Raw genomic sequence first — 18,415 nt, 5'->3', positions numbered from 1 at the left:
CTTCACTGGGCCCTCCAGCCCAAACCACTGATCAACAGTTTGATCTAATAGCTATTGCTGGGCCTTTCAATAGCAAAAGGAACTGCTGTGAACCGTGCTCTTATCTGACCCAAGCTGCTGTATGGAGTGTGTATGAATCATTTGTTTCTGTTGCCTTTGGTCACCCACCATGTTTGATTCCACATGCCAGAATCTTCCTCTTCATCCATTTCTTCCCTCCACCTGCTCTGACCATCTGTCGTCTCTTCTTGTCTACTTGGTAAGTGTGTTGTTCTCTGGCTTCTGGGGCCTGCTATGCCCTCCAGAGCACTGAACACACGGGCATCTCCCTGCAGTGCCTTCCTAGGCCCTACCACATGGGATACTCTCTATATACTATGACAGCTGCTCCTCTCCCTCTAGAGGAACCCTCCCTGTTTCCTTGCTTGCTCCCCCTAGGAGCTGCTTGCTATGTCCTGCAGCTTCCTTAAGTCCTTCTAGGCCTCTGTAACCTTGTACCTCCTGTCTCCCTCCTGGAAGTCTCACAGCTTCTCTCTGCCTTCCTGGGCTTTTCTTTTGCCTCTCAGCTCCCACTTGGAGCTTATAAAAACTCCCTTGCATGGGGTTTGTCTGCAACCCTTTCTTCCTCTCTAGATTCAGATTTCATTAAAGCCTTGCTCTGGTACTACAAACAGGTTGGCCTCAATACAGCCCAATGACCAAATTTGCATGTTCAATCTTCAAATTCTCTCATATGGTAACACCTTCTGCCACTGCACAAATGAATGATTTGAAAGTCTCCTTTATCTACACTTGCCCTCTCCTCCTCTATTTCTTATTTACACCTGTCTGGAGTAGCTCTTACATATGAGTGTTTAATGTTCAATAGACCCCTCCCCACCTCTAACCAACAGCCCATTCTAATATGTTGGGAAATTGCTTTATATCAGGCTGTCAAATGCCAGTCCAGTTCCCTATAACTCCCGTATCCATCTCTCCCTCACTGGGGCTTACTCTCATGCCTGTGTTCTCTATAACCAAAAGGAATATTACTGTAAGAAATGGCCAGAAACTTAGGGATATTGCCCATATTTGTCTTGCAAATACCAGGAAACAAATCTGGGACTTCCAAATTCCCCCTCTCATCTTTACATAAGGAAGGATTCTTCCACCTCTACATTCAAGACCCATGGGATATCATATGGGAGGATGGTGTCACCGGCAAACTGTATTATGACCTGTTCAATAAGTGTGCTACAGGCATGGTCAAAACACACAGAGAACACACCCCACCCAACCCCAACATCTAGGTATAGAAAAAATAGAAGGTGTGATCTCATTCACCAAAGGTTCTTGCCTACTTAATGTCTCTCATCTTGGGTGACACTAATCCCACCTCTCAGTCCTCATGGTCACTCCATTTCTTGTTTCTGCATATCAGCTACTGAATAACACTCTGCCCAGCTGCCTGCCTTGGAGATTGCTAGTTGTGTGTGTCTCCAGGGTCAAACTCACAACTGGCATTTGTGGCTTTCCCCATCAGTCTATTAGACTCTCTTACCTCGCTGCTCATTAACTGCTCTGAACCAATTATCCTGCGACCCCTCATCTTTCTCACATGTCTCTTCGGTATTGCAGACTGCTTTAACTCCCCAGCATGCTGTGGGATAATGCTCTTGTACTCTGTAAAGATATGTCACTCATATTAGTTTAATAAAATGCTGATTGGCCAGCAGCTAAACAGGGAGTATAGGTGGGTCAACCAGACTAGGAGAATTCTGGGAAGAGGAAAGACAGAGACACAGTCATCAGCCAGATGCAGAGGAAGCAAGATGAGAATGCCTTACTGAGTACCAAGCCGCATGGCTAAACATAGATAAGAATTATGTGTTAATTTAACTTGTAAGAACTAGTAGTAATAAGCCTGAGCAATAGACCAAACAGTGTATTATTATTATAAGCTTCTGTGTGTTTATTTGGGACTGAAGGGCTGCGGGACTGGGCAGGTCAGAAACTTCCGTCGACACTCCAGGTACTCATTTTATGGGCGCACTGGGTTCTTCAGACTAATAATACCCTAATCCTCAGCACCACCATTCAGCCTATATCCCCAAATGTTCACAACACCTCTGTCATTTATGGCACTCAAATTTGCTACTGTATACCTGCAGGTGGTCTGGGACTTGTACCCTGTTGTTCTCTTTCCTAAATTAGGGGTGACCTAATTGGTACCTTTACTGGGTCACATCTTCATTCAGGACCTCCAACCCATAGCTCAGACCATCCTCACCCTCCAGGACCAAATAAGCTCACTGGCCACCATAGTACTACAAAATCAGCAAGGACTAGATATTCTAGGGTGGCCTTTGCTTCTTCCTCAGGGAGGAATGTTGCTTCTAAGTCAACCAATAGGGCATAGTAAATAAAAAACAAGACCCAACACTCCAGACTAATCCCCAAAGTCATATGGAACACCTCTATGCTTCTGCCTGGTGGGACACGATGCTCCAATAAGGAGCTTTCTTAACTCCCCTTCTCTTCCTTTTCCTAATCCTACTAATTGTTCCCTGTCTTATAAACTTATCTAGACTTCTTCAGCAACAGATTTAAAAAATCTCCTAACCAACCCTTTAAACAGTTGTTATTAGAGGATGATCAACCCCGCCCTACAGAATCAGAGTCCTACACCCCCGATTACACACTGACAGTGAAGCTCAAGCTTGTCTCGAGGACTTCGATGCTCCACTGCCACAAACAGGAAGTAGTCTAATGATAACTTTGCCCTCTTTCCTGAGCCCTGATTAGTTATCAATAATAAACACAAAGTGTGGAATGGAGGGTAACAGACCAGTGAAAAATCACCCTGCTCCCTGCCTGTCCCCACACCCATAACTCAGGATCATAGGCCGAGCAATACTTCAGCCATGCTCTGCTTTTCCACCAGTTCACTGCACATGCTCCACGGACCCCACAAAAGTCCTTCTCCCAGCCTCTCGGGGCGGCCACCATTCTGTGTTTCTTCCCAATAAATCTCTTGTATAAGGTTTGTTGTACGGTGTGATTTTGTGGTTTTCCTTAGCTTCCAATTGCCACGGTATTCTTGCACTGGAAAACCGTTTCATTGGTGGATCCTAGGTTCCAGGGATAGAGCATAAGTTCTCAACCATGGAGTGGATGAAGAACAAGGGTCAATACCTACTCCCTTTTAAACATTTTTTTAAAATTTGTTTTATGTGTATGGATGTTTTGCCTGCATGCATGTCTGTGTACTGTGTGTGTTCTCAGTGCCCTCAAAGGCCAGAAAGGATGTTGAATTTCCTGGGACAGTTGCGGGCAGTCATATGGGTGCTGAAGATTGAACCTGGGTCTTTGGAAGAGCAGCCAGTGTTCTTGACTCCATGCTCCCTGAAGACTTTATTTTTAACCATGTGCATGGGAACACCAACAGAAGCCAGCAGAACTGGACCACTCTCGGGCTGGAGTAACACAAGGGTTTTTGGTTGGAGCAGTTTCTGCTCTTAACTTCTTAGCCATCTCTCCAGCCCCTTCCTTCTTTCTTTTTTTCTTTCTTCCTTCCTTCCTTCCTTCCTTCCTTCCTTCCTTCCTTCCTTCCTGACAGGGTTTCACTCTATAGTGCAGGCTGGCCACCAGCTTCCTATATAGCCCAGGCTGTCTTATAAGCACTTGCAATCCTTATGCCTCATGTTCTCAAGTGCTGAAACTACAGGCATGTGCTACTAGGCTTGGCCTTTTATCTATTCTTTTTTTTAACACAGGGTCTAGTAGCCCTTGTAGACCAGGCTGGCTTCAAACTCTTTTTTTTTTTTTTTTTTTGGATTTTTCAAGACAGGGTTTCTCCGTAGCTTTTGGTTCCTGTCCTGGAACTAGCTCTTGTAGACCAAACTGGCCTTGAACTCACAGAGATCCGCCAGCCTCTGCCTCCCAAGTGCTGGGATTAAAGGCGTGCACCACCACCGCCCGGCTAGGCCTCAAACTCTTATTCCCCCGATTTCCCTCCTGGATTCTGGGATTAAAGGTGTAGGCCACCACACTAAATTTCCCCAAACTTTTAGGAGGTAGATATCTCTTGAAAGAAGTAGGTTTCTACAAAAATAAAAGTCAAAGCAGATTGTAAAGATACTGAGATGAACTACAACAATGAAGGGCATTTCCATGTATAGCAGCCTTCCAGTGAGAGTCCACTTTATCGTGACAGTTTAGAGCTGCTAATTTGAGCCCTCCGTCCGTTTTCTGATGGGTAAAATCTGTTCCACTTACCTGTAGAGTTCACTTTAAGACACTAGGTAGACCTGGCTGTCCTGGAACTTGCTATGTAGGCTACCTGGGCTTGAAGTTGTGTTGATCCTCCTGTCTCAGCCCACTGAGTGCCGGGGTTATAGGAGCGCACCACCATACCCTATTAGCGTTCTAATTACAAGCCTGTCTTGAGGAGTTCTAATAAAGTAATACTGTTCATAGCATACAGGTATATAGCTAATGATTAATAAAAATGTCCATAATTTCTTAATCCCTAAAAGAGCAGGTGGAGCTGGTACCATTTGATCCCCCTGCTCCAGGGTCTTCACTATGTAGCCCTGGCTTACATGGAAATCAGATCAACTTGCCTGTGTCTGGAATACTAGAATCAAAGGCATAAGCCACCATGCCTGGCTACGGTTTATTTATTTACAATTAAGTAAATTCAATCTCTGTGAGACTATTCTGGTTATTGAGCTATAAATAAAGACGCCAGGCCTGACTTTGCTCTGCAGATCTTTCCCCAAAACTCCTTTGTCAAAACTTTTTAAAAAGCAGGGCACGGTAGGTAGAGGTTGCGAATGTCTGACTTCCAGGCCAGTCAAAACTACGCAGAGACCATGTCTCAAAGCATCAACAAACACCCCAACAGTTTCCCTGTCTCCTGCTCGAATGCTTTAGAAGGGTGAAGATACGGGGCGGAAAGTGAGGAGAGTTTGAGACATCACCAGGGACACAGTGTCCCTCCAGGGAAGGAGGCGGGCGGGGTACGGCCAGACCGACAGCTCTCAGATCGCCAGACTCCAAGGCAGCGCGACCAGGACCCCACTCTAGAATCCCACTCTAGAACGTGCCACGCCGTCCACACCTGGTCCTCGGGGGCGGGGACCATTAGCTTCGATAGCCTATCACCGCTGCGGAAGCCAAGCCAGACTCCGCCTCTTCACTGGTGGGCGGCAGCGTGACGTCACCTTCGGGCGGCAGAGGGCGCCATGATTGGTTGGCGCTGGGACGGGTTAGCGCTTTGAGTCTACGCCGAAGTTTTCCCGTCCAGGTTTCCGGGCGCTCGGAGGCGCTCCCGAGGGCGTGGGGAGCGCTCTGCAGAAACCTGGGCTTTCTTCTGAGGACGGAGCACGGGAGAACCGGTGACCGGAAGTGATCTGCTGACCGGAAACGAGGCCTGAGGGGGAAAGTGCGGCCCCCCGGAGGGAGGCGCTCTCCGCGGCAGGGGGCGGAGGGGACGCCAGGGCGACTGGCGTGCTGCGCGCCTCGGCTTAGAGGCTGTGTGGAGGCCGCCGAGCGGCCCGGAGGACTCAGCCGCACTCGGGCAAGTCCGGCGTGGTTGAGACCCGGGCGCCTCGCGCTCCCGATAGCCGAACGAGAGGGATCCTGGCCATCGGGGCACCCGGGGAGTAACCCGGGTGCAGCCTCGGGGTCAGGCTCGGGGTTCTGGTGTGCTGCGCGAGGGAGCTTGTTTGTAGGTTCCCTGCCGGGTAGAGTTACGCTCCGTGCCTTTGTACAGGGCGAGGAAGGAGCCGGCATGGCCTGGGCTCTGAAGCTGCCGCTGGCGGACGAGGTGATTGAGTCGGGGCTGGTGCAGGACTTTGATGCCAGCCTGTCCGGCATTGGCCAGGAGCTGGGCGCTGGTGCGTACAGCATGAGGTGAGCGATAGCTTCCTCGCACCTTACCTTCTCAATAACAGGCAGGATCGTGAACATGGGGAAGGCGGGCGTAGAGTTTAAAAAACTGCTTGTAGCGGAGTAGGAGACCTTTTTCCCTTGTTGACTTGAGTGGTGAGGGACAACTAGAGAAAGACTGTGCGAAGTGTCAGCTCTGCAGGGTCTTGGGGTGGGAAGAGTCAGCTCTGCAGGGCCTTGGGGGTGGGAAGAATCAGCTCTTCAGGGCCTTGGGGTGGGAAGTGTCAGCTCTGCAGGGCCTTGGGGTGGGAAGAGTCAGCTCTGCAGGGCCTTGGGGTGGGAAGAGTCAGCTCTTCAGGGCCTTGGGGTGGGAAGTGTCAGCTCTTCAGGGCCTTGGGGTGGGAAGTGTCAGCTCTGCAGGGCCTTGGGGTGGGAGATATGGCACTGGCCTTGTTTGTGTAGGTGGTATGGTATGCCTGATTCATGTGAGGAAAGGGTTACATTGAACACGTGAGGGGTGTCCAGGCAGTTGGAGAGTTGGAAACTGGGGTTAAGTTAACTCGGGTAAGACGTCGACACATAGCCGTCTTTTATGATAAACTTGTTTTAAGGCTTCTCTTCCAGGGTTTCTGTCTTTGGAAACGTGAGCTGAGAAGTTTTTAAACAGTGACAAAGTCATTAGAACTACATGAATTATCAGGGGGTAGAGGCAGGGGAATCAGGAGTTCAGGGCTATCCTTGGCTACATAGCAAAGTTGTCATGGGCAACATGAGATCCTGTCTCAAAAAAATGTAGCAAAGATAACTTCTAGATATTTCTAGACACCTATGTATTGAGCTAATTGTCAGGGAAGATGTGGTGGGGACAGTGTCCCACACTGGTGGAGCAGCTGGAGTTTTTTCCCCCTTAGGAATTGTTGCCACAGAAAGAGAATTTCAGGATAAGCTACTATGAAGCAGATTTGGAGTTTATTAAAATGTTTTTAAACATCCATTTAACCATAGGGACGAAAGGAAAGAAAGGTGCTCAAGGAAGACACACCTGAGATTGGGGTTCAGAGCTGTTTTTACTGTGACTATATGTAGTGGTTTTGGTGGTGCCTGAGTTATACTTAACAGGATCGCTAACCTAACAGATCATGGATCATGCATGGGATTACTCTAGATCTCAAAGGTTGCAAGAGAAGTTACGATGTTTTTCTGTGAACAAAAATTTAGTCTTGTATTGCGGATTCCTAGAAAACATCTGGGAAAGAAGAAAGGCTGTATTTGAAGGTAATGTAGGCATAGGTCTTAAACATGGTTCACTATTTTAACATTTTTTCTATGTTAAAGGAATGTTATTTCTATGTTGATAACATTCTTTTTATATAAAATAAATATTACTTCTATGTTGATAGTCTTCACACCAAATATAGTTACTTGTGTTGGAATGTCCCCCCCCCATTTATTTGTGTGTGTGTGTGTGTGTGTGCGTGTGCGCGCCATGGCACTTGTGGAGATATTTGATGGAAATCTGGAATAGACGGTATTAGGTCATTGGACCACATAGCAATACAGCCAATACAATATAGGTGTAGTGCGCACACACACCATCATTAAGGTTTACCTTTTGTAGGTCCCTTTTTAAAAAATATATATAAGTTAATCAGACTTTCTGGAATGTACTTAAACTTGGTTTTGTTTTGACCTTTTTTTCTATTTCTGCTTTGGAAAAATCTTTAGGACCATACTTCTGTCTGAAACCCCTTTTCAGGGCTGGGGAGATGCCCAGGGGACTCTGCTTTACAAGCTGTGCTTGCTGCACAGAAACATCTGAGTTGGGATCCCCAGGTCCAGCTGCTCCAGCGCACTCCCTAGCCCGGTCCCTGGGCTCACTAACTGTGTAAATTCATGTGGAGGTTGGTGTCCAATGTTTTCTTCATGGAAGTCAGAAAGAAGGTGTGGGATCCCCTGGAACTAGAGTTGCAGGTGGTTGTGAGCCACCATGTGGGTACTGGCAGTTGAACCCGGGTTCTTTGGAAGAGCAGACAGTGCTCTTACCCGGAGTCCCAGTTAATTGTTTCACTGGGCAGAAGCTTCTTAGTTTCATGAAGTCCATTTCCATTGTCCTTGATTCGTAAGCACTTGGGTCCTTCTCAGGAAGTCCTTGTACACACCTATTTCATGTAGGTTAGGAATACAGGCATATGATTTGCTTTATTCCAGCAGTTTCTGTGTTCCATCTGTAGGTTTTTGATCCAGTTGGAATGAGATTTTATGAAGGTGATGGGTACAGGTCTAATTCCTTCTTCTGCTTGTGGACAACTGGAGTTCTCAGCACCATTTGTTGAAGATGCTTTTTTTTCTCCAGCATGTTTTTGGCACCATTGTCTAACACAGTAGCCGATGTTATATGTTTGCTTATGCTTGGGTCCACAGTTTTGTTCCACTGGTCTCCGTATCTGTCTTTGTGCCAGTGCTCTATTGTTTTATTGCTATGGCTCTGTGATGTATCTTAAGACTGGATCTGTAATCCCTTCAGCATTCTTCTTTTTGTTCAGGATTGTTTTGGCTATTGGGAGCCTTCTGTGGTTCCATATGAATTTTAGGATAGTTTTTTTTGTTTTTTGGTTTTTTTTTTTTGGTTTTGTTTTTCTATTTCTGTGAAGAATGAGATGGGGATTTTGATTGGGATTTCATTGACTCTGTACATCATTTTGAGTGAGGTAACCCAGACACAGAAAGACAATTATCACATGTACTCACTCATGGGTGGTTTTTAAACATAAAGCAAAGAAAGCCAGCCTACAAACCACAATCCCAGAGAACTTAGACAACAATGCGGACACTAAGAGAGACTTACATAGATCTAATCTACATGGGAAGTAGAAAGTAGAAAAAGACAAGATCTGAGTAAATTGGGAGCATGGGGACCTTGGGGGAGGGTTGAAAGGGGGAGGGGAGAGGCAGGGAGGGGAGTAGAGAAAAATGTAGAGCTCAATAAATTTATTATCAATAAAATAAAATAAAACAAAATTTAAAAAAAAGAACCACTGATTTAAGATGATTTTGGCTGTGGGCTCCTTGTATATAACTTTTATTGTGTTGAAGTATGTTTCCTCTAGCCCTACATTCTCTAGGACTTTTATCATCAAGGTACGCTTGGTTTTGTAAAAGGTGTTTTCTGCATCTATTAAAATGATCATGTGATTTTTTGTCTTTAGGTCTATAAATGTGGTTTACTGCATTTATTGACTTGTGTTGAACCATCCCTGCATTTCAGGTACAGCACCTACTTGGTTATGGCGTATAATCTTTTTGATATATCTGTGTGCTGTTTGGAAGTATTTTATTGTGTGTTTTTGAGTCTGTATTCATCAAGGATATTTGCCTATAGCCTTCTTTTTTTCTGTTGTCCTTCCCTGGTTTGAGATGAGATGGATGCAGTAGGTGTCTTGAGAGTGCTCCTTCTGTTCTCCTCTTTCTTTGTTAATAGATAGGAAGGACTGGCTGCAAATCTTTACTATCTGATAGAGTTCTACTATGTGTCCACCTTACTCTGAACTTTCTTTTTAGCTGAAAGGTTCTTAGTATTATCTTAGCCTCTTTATTTGTTTTGGGCCTCTTTAGGTTGTTGTTTCTTGGTTTTATTTTGGTGGTTTGGGGGGAATCTAGAAATCGATTTATTTTCAGGTTTCCTGCTTAATGGAGTACAAGTTTTAAAAATACTCTTGCATAGTATTCTGAATTTCTTTGATGTCTATTGTAATGTTTCCCTCTTCATTTCTGACTGTTAATTTTGGGTCCTCTCTCTTTTTTTTTTTTTTTTTTTGTGCAATTGAACCAAGTGTCTACCAATTTTGTTTAGCTTCTAAAAGAAACTGCTCTAAAATTTGTTGATTCTTTGTATTGTTTTCCTTTGTTTCTGTTTTGTTGATTTCTGCTCTGATACTATTTCTTGCCACCAACAGGATTTGGATTTATTTTGCTCCTGTTTTTTTTCCAGTTTTTAAAAATGATTTATTAAGCTATTTATTGGTGCTTTTTCTGGTTTTTTAATGGAGGCATGCAGAGCTGTGATTTCTCATGCAGGACTGCCTTCAGGGATCTATGTTCTGTTTTCATCTTCATTTTAGTACCAGGAAGTTTCTTTCTTTCTTGACTTCTTCTTTGACCCACTTATAATTTTGTAGTGAGTTAATCTCCATGAATTTGCATAATTACCAGAGTGTTTTATTATTTATTTATTTATTTATTGCTGCCAATTTTAAGTTATTACATTATAGTCAGATAGGATATAGGGAATGGCTTCAGTCTTTTTGAATTTGGGAAGATTTTTCTTGTATCCCAGGATGTGGTTTATTTTAGAAAATCTTCCATGTGCTGTTGAGTATATGTGCGCTTGTGTTCTTTAGTGTTTGGATAGCTGTTCTGTGGATGGATGTTATCTTCGTCTGATGTCTGATGTCAGTTGTTTCTGATGTTTCTTCTTTTTTCGTCCAGATGACCCGTCTATTGGAGAAAGTGGAGTGTTGAAATCCATTATTAATGGATTGATGTTAATCTATGTTTTTAAATCCGCTAGAACATTTTTAATGAGATTAAGTGCACCAGGGTTTGGTGCACATGTGTGTAGGATAGTAATGTCTTTTTGATTAACTGCCCCTTGATTGGAATGAAGTGTCTCTTGATTAGTTTTAAGTTGAAGTCTTTTTTGTCATATAATAGCAACACCTGCTTGCATCCTGGTCCCATTGATTAGAATACTTCTGCCCATCCTTTTTAGTCTAAGGTAATATCTACCTTTAAAACTAAAATGTGGTTCTTGTTGTTGGCAGCATATAGATGGAATTTGTTTCTTGACCCGTTCAGTCAGTTTGTGTCTTTTGATTGGGGAATGGAGGCCATCGATATTTAAGGTTGTTATTAAAATATGTGTGTTCGTTGGTCATTGTATTATCAGTTTTTGGTGTTGTGTTCTCAGTGGTACTTTGTGTTTTAATCATTAGGGTTTTGTGTTCCCTTTGCTGTGCTGCTCCTTCCTTCAGCTTGAAATAATGTTTTGTTTAAGTTTGCTTTGTTGGGTATAATTTTTTGGGCTGTTTATATCATGGAAAGTTTTTCCTCCTTCAGATATGTAGATAGTTTTGCTGGGTATATATTCTAGGATGACCATCATTGTCTTTTAGTACTTGAGATGCATTGTTCTAGGTTCTGCTGGCTTTCAAAGTTTCTGTTGAGAACTCTGCTGTTATTCTAATAAATTTTCCTTTATATGTGACTTGCATTTCTTTTCTTGTGGTTTTAATACACTGCCTTTATTATGTATACTCAGTGTTTTAACTATGATATGCTTTTTTTCTATGATATGATATGTTATGCTTCTTGTCATATGGATGCATCTTTCTTTGGTTTGAGGAAGTTTTCTTGTATGATCTTGTTGAAAATTTTGTCTATGCCATTGACTTGGGATTCTTCTCTCCATCTTTGCCTGTAATTCAAAGGTATTGTTTTGTCTTTTTGTTTGTCTTGTTTTTTACATGTCTCACGTTTCTTGTATATTTCTTTCCTATGCTTTATTTTTTGTTTTTTTGTTTTGTTTTTTTTTTGTTATTGTTGTTTTTGCTTATTTGGTTTAGAACCTCTCTTTTGTCTCCGAGACCTAATATTCTGTCTTTTGCTTGATTTATTCTGCTTATAAAGCTTTCATTTGAGTTTTCTAGTTGGGCTCTTGGGATTTTCAGTTCTGTCCTCATGTCAGCTCTAGTTCTCTTCCGTGTCTCTGTCTCCGCCTTGTCTGGTCGCTGTTATTGCCGTCAGCCTGTGTTTGCGGTTTCTTGTGTCACATTACGTCACTCCACATTTAGTCTCCTTACGTACGGTCTTTCTCCTTGCTTCCCCTGAGCTGTTTCTTTGTATCTCCTTTAAATTCTTTGAGGAGGTTTATGATGAGTCTTTTAAGTTCCTCGAGGTGATTGTTGTTGGTGAGCATGTCTAAGTGAGTTTTGGAAAAAAGATCCTGGCTTGATCTTTCACAGTGTTGTTATTCCTGTGATGAGATCTGGATATGTGGACTTTCTTTGTTAGTTCAAGCTAAATCCTGCTGAAGGATGTGGGGAGTCTGGGTATGGAGAGCTTGCATCTTGATGTTCAAGTAGGAGGCAGAGAGAGAGCTAACTGGGAATGATGTGGGCTTTTGAAGCCTGCTCCCAGTGACACACATTCTTCAATGAAGCTACACCTCCTAATCTTTCCTAAACACTCCTCCAGCCGGGGACCAGGTATTCAGACATGTGAAACTATAGCCATTCTCATTCAAACCACTCCACACAAGGCACTGTGAGCACATGTTAACAGCCAGTGGTGCCCATTTGACCATCCACGCATGGGCGATAACACTCAGGAAGCTGTAGACCACCAGGACATTCACACCTACTAAGAGCACCTATGTAAGTTTATGCCACATGGCATTGTAATACAGCATTGCCTCCTGCACAGTTAATACATGCACACCTGTAAAATTAGCACTTGGGAGGTAGAGGTAGGAATTTAAGGTCGTCCTCACCTACCCAGCTAGCTTGAGGCCAACCTGGAGTATTTGAGGCCCTGCCTTAAAACATGGACAAAATCTTGCTGCTTTTCTCATATTAGCTCCTCTCAGATCCTCCTTCCACACTGAATATGGGCATGTGAGCTGCAGAAAGTAGTACACTAGATCTGGTATAGGAGCTCATCCCTAAGGAAAATTCACTTCTCCTGCATTGTGGGGAACCTTGAACTGCCAGGGAGAAGTTTGATGATATTCTTGGAGCAACCATATATTTCCATGAACAGAGAAAACTTGAGACTACAGGAGAGGTCCAGCCACCCAAGTATCCCGAAAAAGTCCAGGACCAGTTCGTGAGTTTGCCATCCTGGATGCTCTAGTGTAGGGCCCAGATGATTGCAGCTTTAGCTGACACTCATGAAACAGATCATTAATCCAGCTAACTCACAAATTCATAAGAAGTCATAAATTATTTCTTAAGCCACTGTGTTTTAGGAATATTTTTGCTAATATTTTAGGAATAAGATAGCAGGGTAAGCTCTAGAATTTTTTGCTCCCAACACATGTGTGATGAATAAACACATAATGGAAGATACTAAGTTTTACATTCACACACGCACGGGCACACACACGCATGTATACATACATGTGTGCATGCACACACAGAGAAGATAGGACACAGTATATTTTTAAATTGCTTATTCTAGTTAAAGAAATAAAACACATAGCCATCTCAGAATATACTATAACAGTTTTCTGAGACAAGGTCTTAGGTAGCTGAAGCCAACTTCACACTTGCTGTGCAGTTAAGTCCGTCTTTGAACCGATCCTCTTTCCCATCTGCCGAGTTTTGGGATTATAGATGTGAACCCCCATGCCTGCCTTCTTTTAAAAGAACAAGTTAATGCTATAAAACAAACTATATATTTTCAATAAAATATGTGCATTTTCCCTCTCTAAAGAGTAGTTTTAGCTGGGCATGGTATCATATGCCTTTAATCCCAGCACATAAGATGCACAGGCAGGCAGATCTCTGTGAGTTTACTGCCAGCCTGGTCTACAAAACTAGTCCAAGGACAGCCAGGGCTGTTACACAGAAAAGAGAAAAGCCCTGTCTTGAAAAACTCAAAAAAAAAAGTTTTTGTAACAAACATAGAAGAAGAACAGGAATGGAGAGCCCTCCTGTCTCCTTCATATTAGTAACTATATCAGAGTAAGTCTGGCATCATGTTTCAGCTTCAGCTCCTTCTGAGTGTGTGTTAATGTGTATTTTATACACTTTACGTACCATCGCTTCAAGAAAGTTTCCCTTTTTGTGTGTTGTGCAGATCCATCTCACAGGTGATTAGTGAGTGCTGAGTCTGGTTTTAACCTCCCTCTGTTTTCTTTGTCTCCGATAATGTGTACCTGTAGAATTCCATTCTAAATGAGGCTTACAGAAATAAGCAGGTTGAAGTTCACGGTGACTTACTGTCCCATGTTTCTGAATTCTTAAGGGCTAGCTGTTGTCAGCCTTGCTCAGATAAAACTTATCATGCCTGTCACTCTTGAGTCTCTGGGCTTTTTCTAGAAGAGAGCATCTCCACAGCTGTTAGGCCTGAGGGTAGGTAGACCATGGTTAAGAATTAGTAGAGACCAATCATGAGCTCCCTTAGATAGGGAGGGTAATGTGTGCTCAGCAGACCATGCCCAGCAGCTTTCCCAGAGTCCTAATGTACAGTCACTCTGCTGCTGCCGTGTAGCTGAGGATGGTCTGAACTACTCCTTTTTTTACATTTATTTATTTCTGCATATGTATTTGTTTGATGACAAGTGCTTTTATCTGCTGTACCATTTCACTAGTGGGTCCTGAACTTTTGATCCTTCTGCCTTTGCCTCCCAAGTGTGGGGTTGTAGGAATGTCCTGCCATGTCTAGTTTATGCAGTGCTACAGATCGAACCCAGTCTCTAGTGCATGCTCGGCATGCACTCAACCAACTGATCTATATCTCCAGCACTCAACTTACCTTTCAACAACTGAACTTTTATACCTTTATGTTTGATTAAAGATATGCCAGATTGTCCAGAGACCTTTAATCTCAGACTCAGGAGGCAAAGGCAGGTGGATCTCTGTGAGTTCCAGGTCAGCCTGATCTACAAAGTGAGTTCCAGGACAGGCTGGACTGTGTAGAGAGACCGTTTCAAAAAACAAAGAACATGGCGGCTCACAACCATCTGTAATGAGGTCTGGTGCCCTCTTCTGGCCTTCAGGCATACACACAAACAGAATATAGTATACATAATAAGTAAATAAATAAATAAATAAATAAATAAAAAAAAAAAAAAACAAAGAACAAAAAACGATATTGATAACAGTATATATGGCACTGATTGTGCAGAATTAAAACAGAAGTATAAAATTCCATCGGTAATATTTACTAAGCACTTATGTCTTAGGGTTTCTATTGCTGTGAAGAGACACCATGACCACGGCAACTCTTATAAAGGAAAACATTTAATTGAGAAGATTTGCCTACAGTTTCAGAGGTTCAGTCCATTATCATGGTGGGGAGCATGGTGGTGTGCAGGGAGAAGTGGTGCTGGAGAAGGAGCTGAGTCTTTCAGGCAGCAGGAAATGAGCTAAGACATTGGACGGTATCCTGAGCATAGGAAACCCCAAAGCCCACCCCACAGTGACACACTTTCACCAAAAAGGCTATACCCACTCCAACAAAGCCACACCTCCTAATAGTGCCTCTCTCTATGAGATTATGGGGACATTACATTCAAACTACCACAAGATAGAAGTCGTGCCTCACACAGCTTCACTGAAATGAGTGAACGAAGCAATTTGATAATGTAATAAAATGCTTGCTTACACATTGACAGACACTATGGAGAGTCTACCAGAATGGGTTTTCCTAATTGGTACTCAGCTTACCCTTGAGAACAGAGCGGACTTTCCCTTTGCATTAGCATATATTAATTATGCACAGTAATGCATTTCCTTACAACATTTTCATTCGATCACTTTCTCCATTACTCTTCCTGTACTCCCACCGTTCCAACCAGTCCTACTTTCATGTCATGCGTGTGAGTAGAGCAGGGTGTCTTAGCTAGGGCTACTATTGCTGCGATGAAACACCATGACCAAAGCAACGGGGAGGAAAAGAGTATATGTAGTTCATCATCAGAGGAAGTCAGGATATAAATTCAGGCAGGGCGGGAACCTGGAGGCAGGAGCTGATGCAGAGACCATGGAGGGGTACTGCTTACTGGCTTGCTCCCTATGGCTTGCTCCGCCTGCTTTCACCTAGAACAGGACCCCTAGCCCAGGAGTGGCCCTGCCCACCTCAACTGGGTCCCTCCCATCAATCTCTAATCAAGAAAATGCCCTAGAGGCTTGCCTATAGCTCCATCTTCTGGAGGCTTTTTTCAGTTGAGGTTCCCTCCCCTCTGATTACTCTAGTTTGTGTCAAGTTAACCCAAAACTAGCTAATTTATTGGTTTTTATACTTCCAAATTGGTTTTATTTTAAATGCATTTTGTTTAAGAGACTGGCTGCTCTTTCAGAGCTTCTGAGTTCAATTCCCAGCACCCACATGGTGGTTCACAACCATCTATAATGAGATCTGATGCCCTCTTCTGGCCTGCAGGCATACATGCAGACAGAGCACTCATACCTAAAAAACATGGGGCTGGAGAGATGGCTCAAAGGTTAAGAGCACTGGCTGCTCTTTCAGAGGTCCTGAGTTCAATTTCCAGCAACCACATTGTGGCTTACAGCCATCTGTAATGAGATCTGGTGCCCTCTTCTGGTGTGTGTATACATAATAAATAAAGAAATCTTTCAAAAAGAAACCTAAAATACATAAATAAATAAAATTTAAAAAAGAAAAATAAGTAGGGGCCTTGGATTGTGTTGACCAGGGATGTGTAGTCTCCATCTCTAGGATTGTGGAACAAATGCTCTTTTGCTCCAGCAGTAAAGAAATGTAGTATCTCCTCCTAGTTCACCAGTGCATGTGCTGCTCTCTGGCTCAGCTTCCACAGGATCTGGAGGCTGCTGCCATTTCACCCATGATAATGGCAGGGTTCTGTGTCCTGTTCTCTAATAAAGTGGTTTAACATAAAAAAAAAAAAAGGCCAGGCAGTGGTGGCACACTCCTTTAATCCCAGCACTTGGGAGGCAGAGGCCGGTGTGAATCTCTGTGAGTTCAAGGCCAGCCTCACTAGTTCCTGGACAGCTAGGGCTACACAGTGAAACCCTGTCTCAAAAAAAGGAAGGAGGGAGGGAGGGAGGGAGGGAGGGAAGGAGGGAAGGAAGGAAGGAAGGAAGGAAGGAAGGAAGGAAGGAAGGAAGGAAGGAAGGAAGGAAGGCAAAACATAAGTAATTCTAGATTGTACAGTCTCTGATGAAGGACTGGTAGACTTGCTCAGTAGATACAGGCGCTCACTGCTAAGTCTGATAGCCTGAGTTCTGACCCAGAAACCACATGATGGGTGGAGAGAACAGACCCAGAAAGTTGTCCTCCTACCCTTGTGTGCACTGTGTGTGTACATGTGTGTATGTGTGTGTGAATATAGACATATTTTGGGTAGTTGTACTGCTTTGAAAACGTTAGAATCTCAACCTTAAATGACAGATCTTTGCTTAGTCATGGAGACTTAAGTGGGGTGCCACACGCTGTGAACCACGACCTGTTGCTGTATGTTAGCCTGCCAAGGCCCTGAGCTTTGAGAAGGAAAATGCCAGTGTGCATTAATGAGGGTTGAGCTGTTGCTATGTCAAAATCCTGATTCCTGGTAATCGTCTATAATCCTTCGTAGAAAGCAGCAGAGCTGACATATCTGTCACAGTGAGATCTCCCAGAGCCCAATCGCAGTTGACTTTGTTTTCTACAGTGTTGTAGCTGGTCTTGAGAATTGTGACAGAGTTCTTTTCTAGAAGACTCCATACTCCTGTGGTTTGAAGTAGTCTCCAGGGAACAAGAGTATTTCTCTGACTGATATGCCTAGGAAGGGTAGATTCCCCACCTTTTTGCTCATTCTCCTTAGGTCTCCTATGGCCCTGACTGCCTTTAAACTCACAGTCAGTCCTCTTCCTTCAGCCTCCCTAGCACTAGAATTAGAGGTGTGTGCTATCACACCAGGCTTTATCTCCCCCTTCTCTTTTTAAAGACACATCTTATTTATCTATTTATTATTTTATATGTATGGAATGTTTTACCTGCATATATGTATGCACCATGGGTGTTTCTGGTGCCTGTGGAGGCCAAAAAAGGGTGTTGGATCCCTAGAACTGGAGTTAGAGATGGTTGTGAGCCATCTGTATGGGATCTGCTGGGAATCGAACCTAAGCAGCTGGTACTTTTAACCACTGAGTTTTCTCTCCAGCCTCACTTTCCCCCTTTTACCTGCACCCATCTGGACAGAATACACACCTTTACAGGCCTGAGGAAGAGGAGAGCACCTTCCATGTCTGGTCTTTTCAGTAGTTCTTAGCAGCAGCAGCTTTCATAACAACTGATTTACAGTCTGAGTGTAGACGCAGGGCTCTAGTCCCAGCTCTTGGGGGGTGAAGACAAGAGGATCTCTCGTTTAGGGTCAGCTTGAGTTACATAGGAGATCCTGTCTTTAAATACAGCAGGCTTCATTTCCTGAGTACCACCAAATCCAGCACGTGTAAACCAATCCAGCACGTGTAAACCTGGTGTTTTTGTTTTGTTGTTTTCTCCTGTGGTGCTGGGGGTCTAGCTGGAGCCCCACAGATGCTCTGTATGCATGGAGCTGTCTCCAGCTGTTTCTTTCCCACTTTGTTGGGCATGGTTATGTGCTTGCCTGTGACCCCAGGGCTGTGTGAGAGGTGGAGACAGAACTGGTGAGCCTGCTAGCTACCAGCCTGTCTAGGTTCAGTGTGAAGTCCTATCTCAAGGGCATATGGCTGAGAGTGAGAAAGCCGGACCCCAACCTTCTCTGACCTTTTGCAGAGGTGCTCTCAGTAGGCATACACCTCATACACACACATATGTC

At 43.8% G+C, this 18,415-nt stretch overlaps 1 protein-coding gene across 5 annotated transcripts in view; it reads left to right on the top strand.

The window, feature by feature from the left end:
- The first annotated feature begins 5,205 nt into the window (after nucleotides 1–5,205).
- Tfcp2 (transcription factor CP2) overlaps nucleotides 5,206–18,415 on the top strand; it is a 43,053-nt gene continuing 29,843 nt past the window's right edge. Inside the window, exons 1-2 of one of the 5 annotated variants that reach the window (XM_075960669.1) lie at nucleotides 5,206–5,428; nucleotides 5,759–5,898. In XM_075960669.1, the coding sequence (XP_075816784.1) occupies nucleotides 5,777–5,898 (122 nt within the window). In that variant the 5' untranslated portion in view covers nucleotides 5,206–5,428; nucleotides 5,759–5,776. Of the gene's footprint in view, nucleotides 5,899–18,415 lie in introns of all 5 variants that reach the window. The other 4 variants (XM_075960670.1, XM_075960671.1, XM_075960673.1 and 1 more) reach the window with 4 other exon arrangements.

This window comes from Microtus pennsylvanicus, chromosome 2, assembly GCF_037038515.1.
Source record: "Microtus pennsylvanicus isolate mMicPen1 chromosome 2, mMicPen1.hap1, whole genome shotgun sequence".
NCBI classification, from domain to species: Eukaryota; Metazoa; Chordata; class Mammalia; order Rodentia; family Cricetidae; genus Microtus; species Microtus pennsylvanicus.
This window is presented reverse-complemented; position numbering and strand designations above follow the sequence as displayed.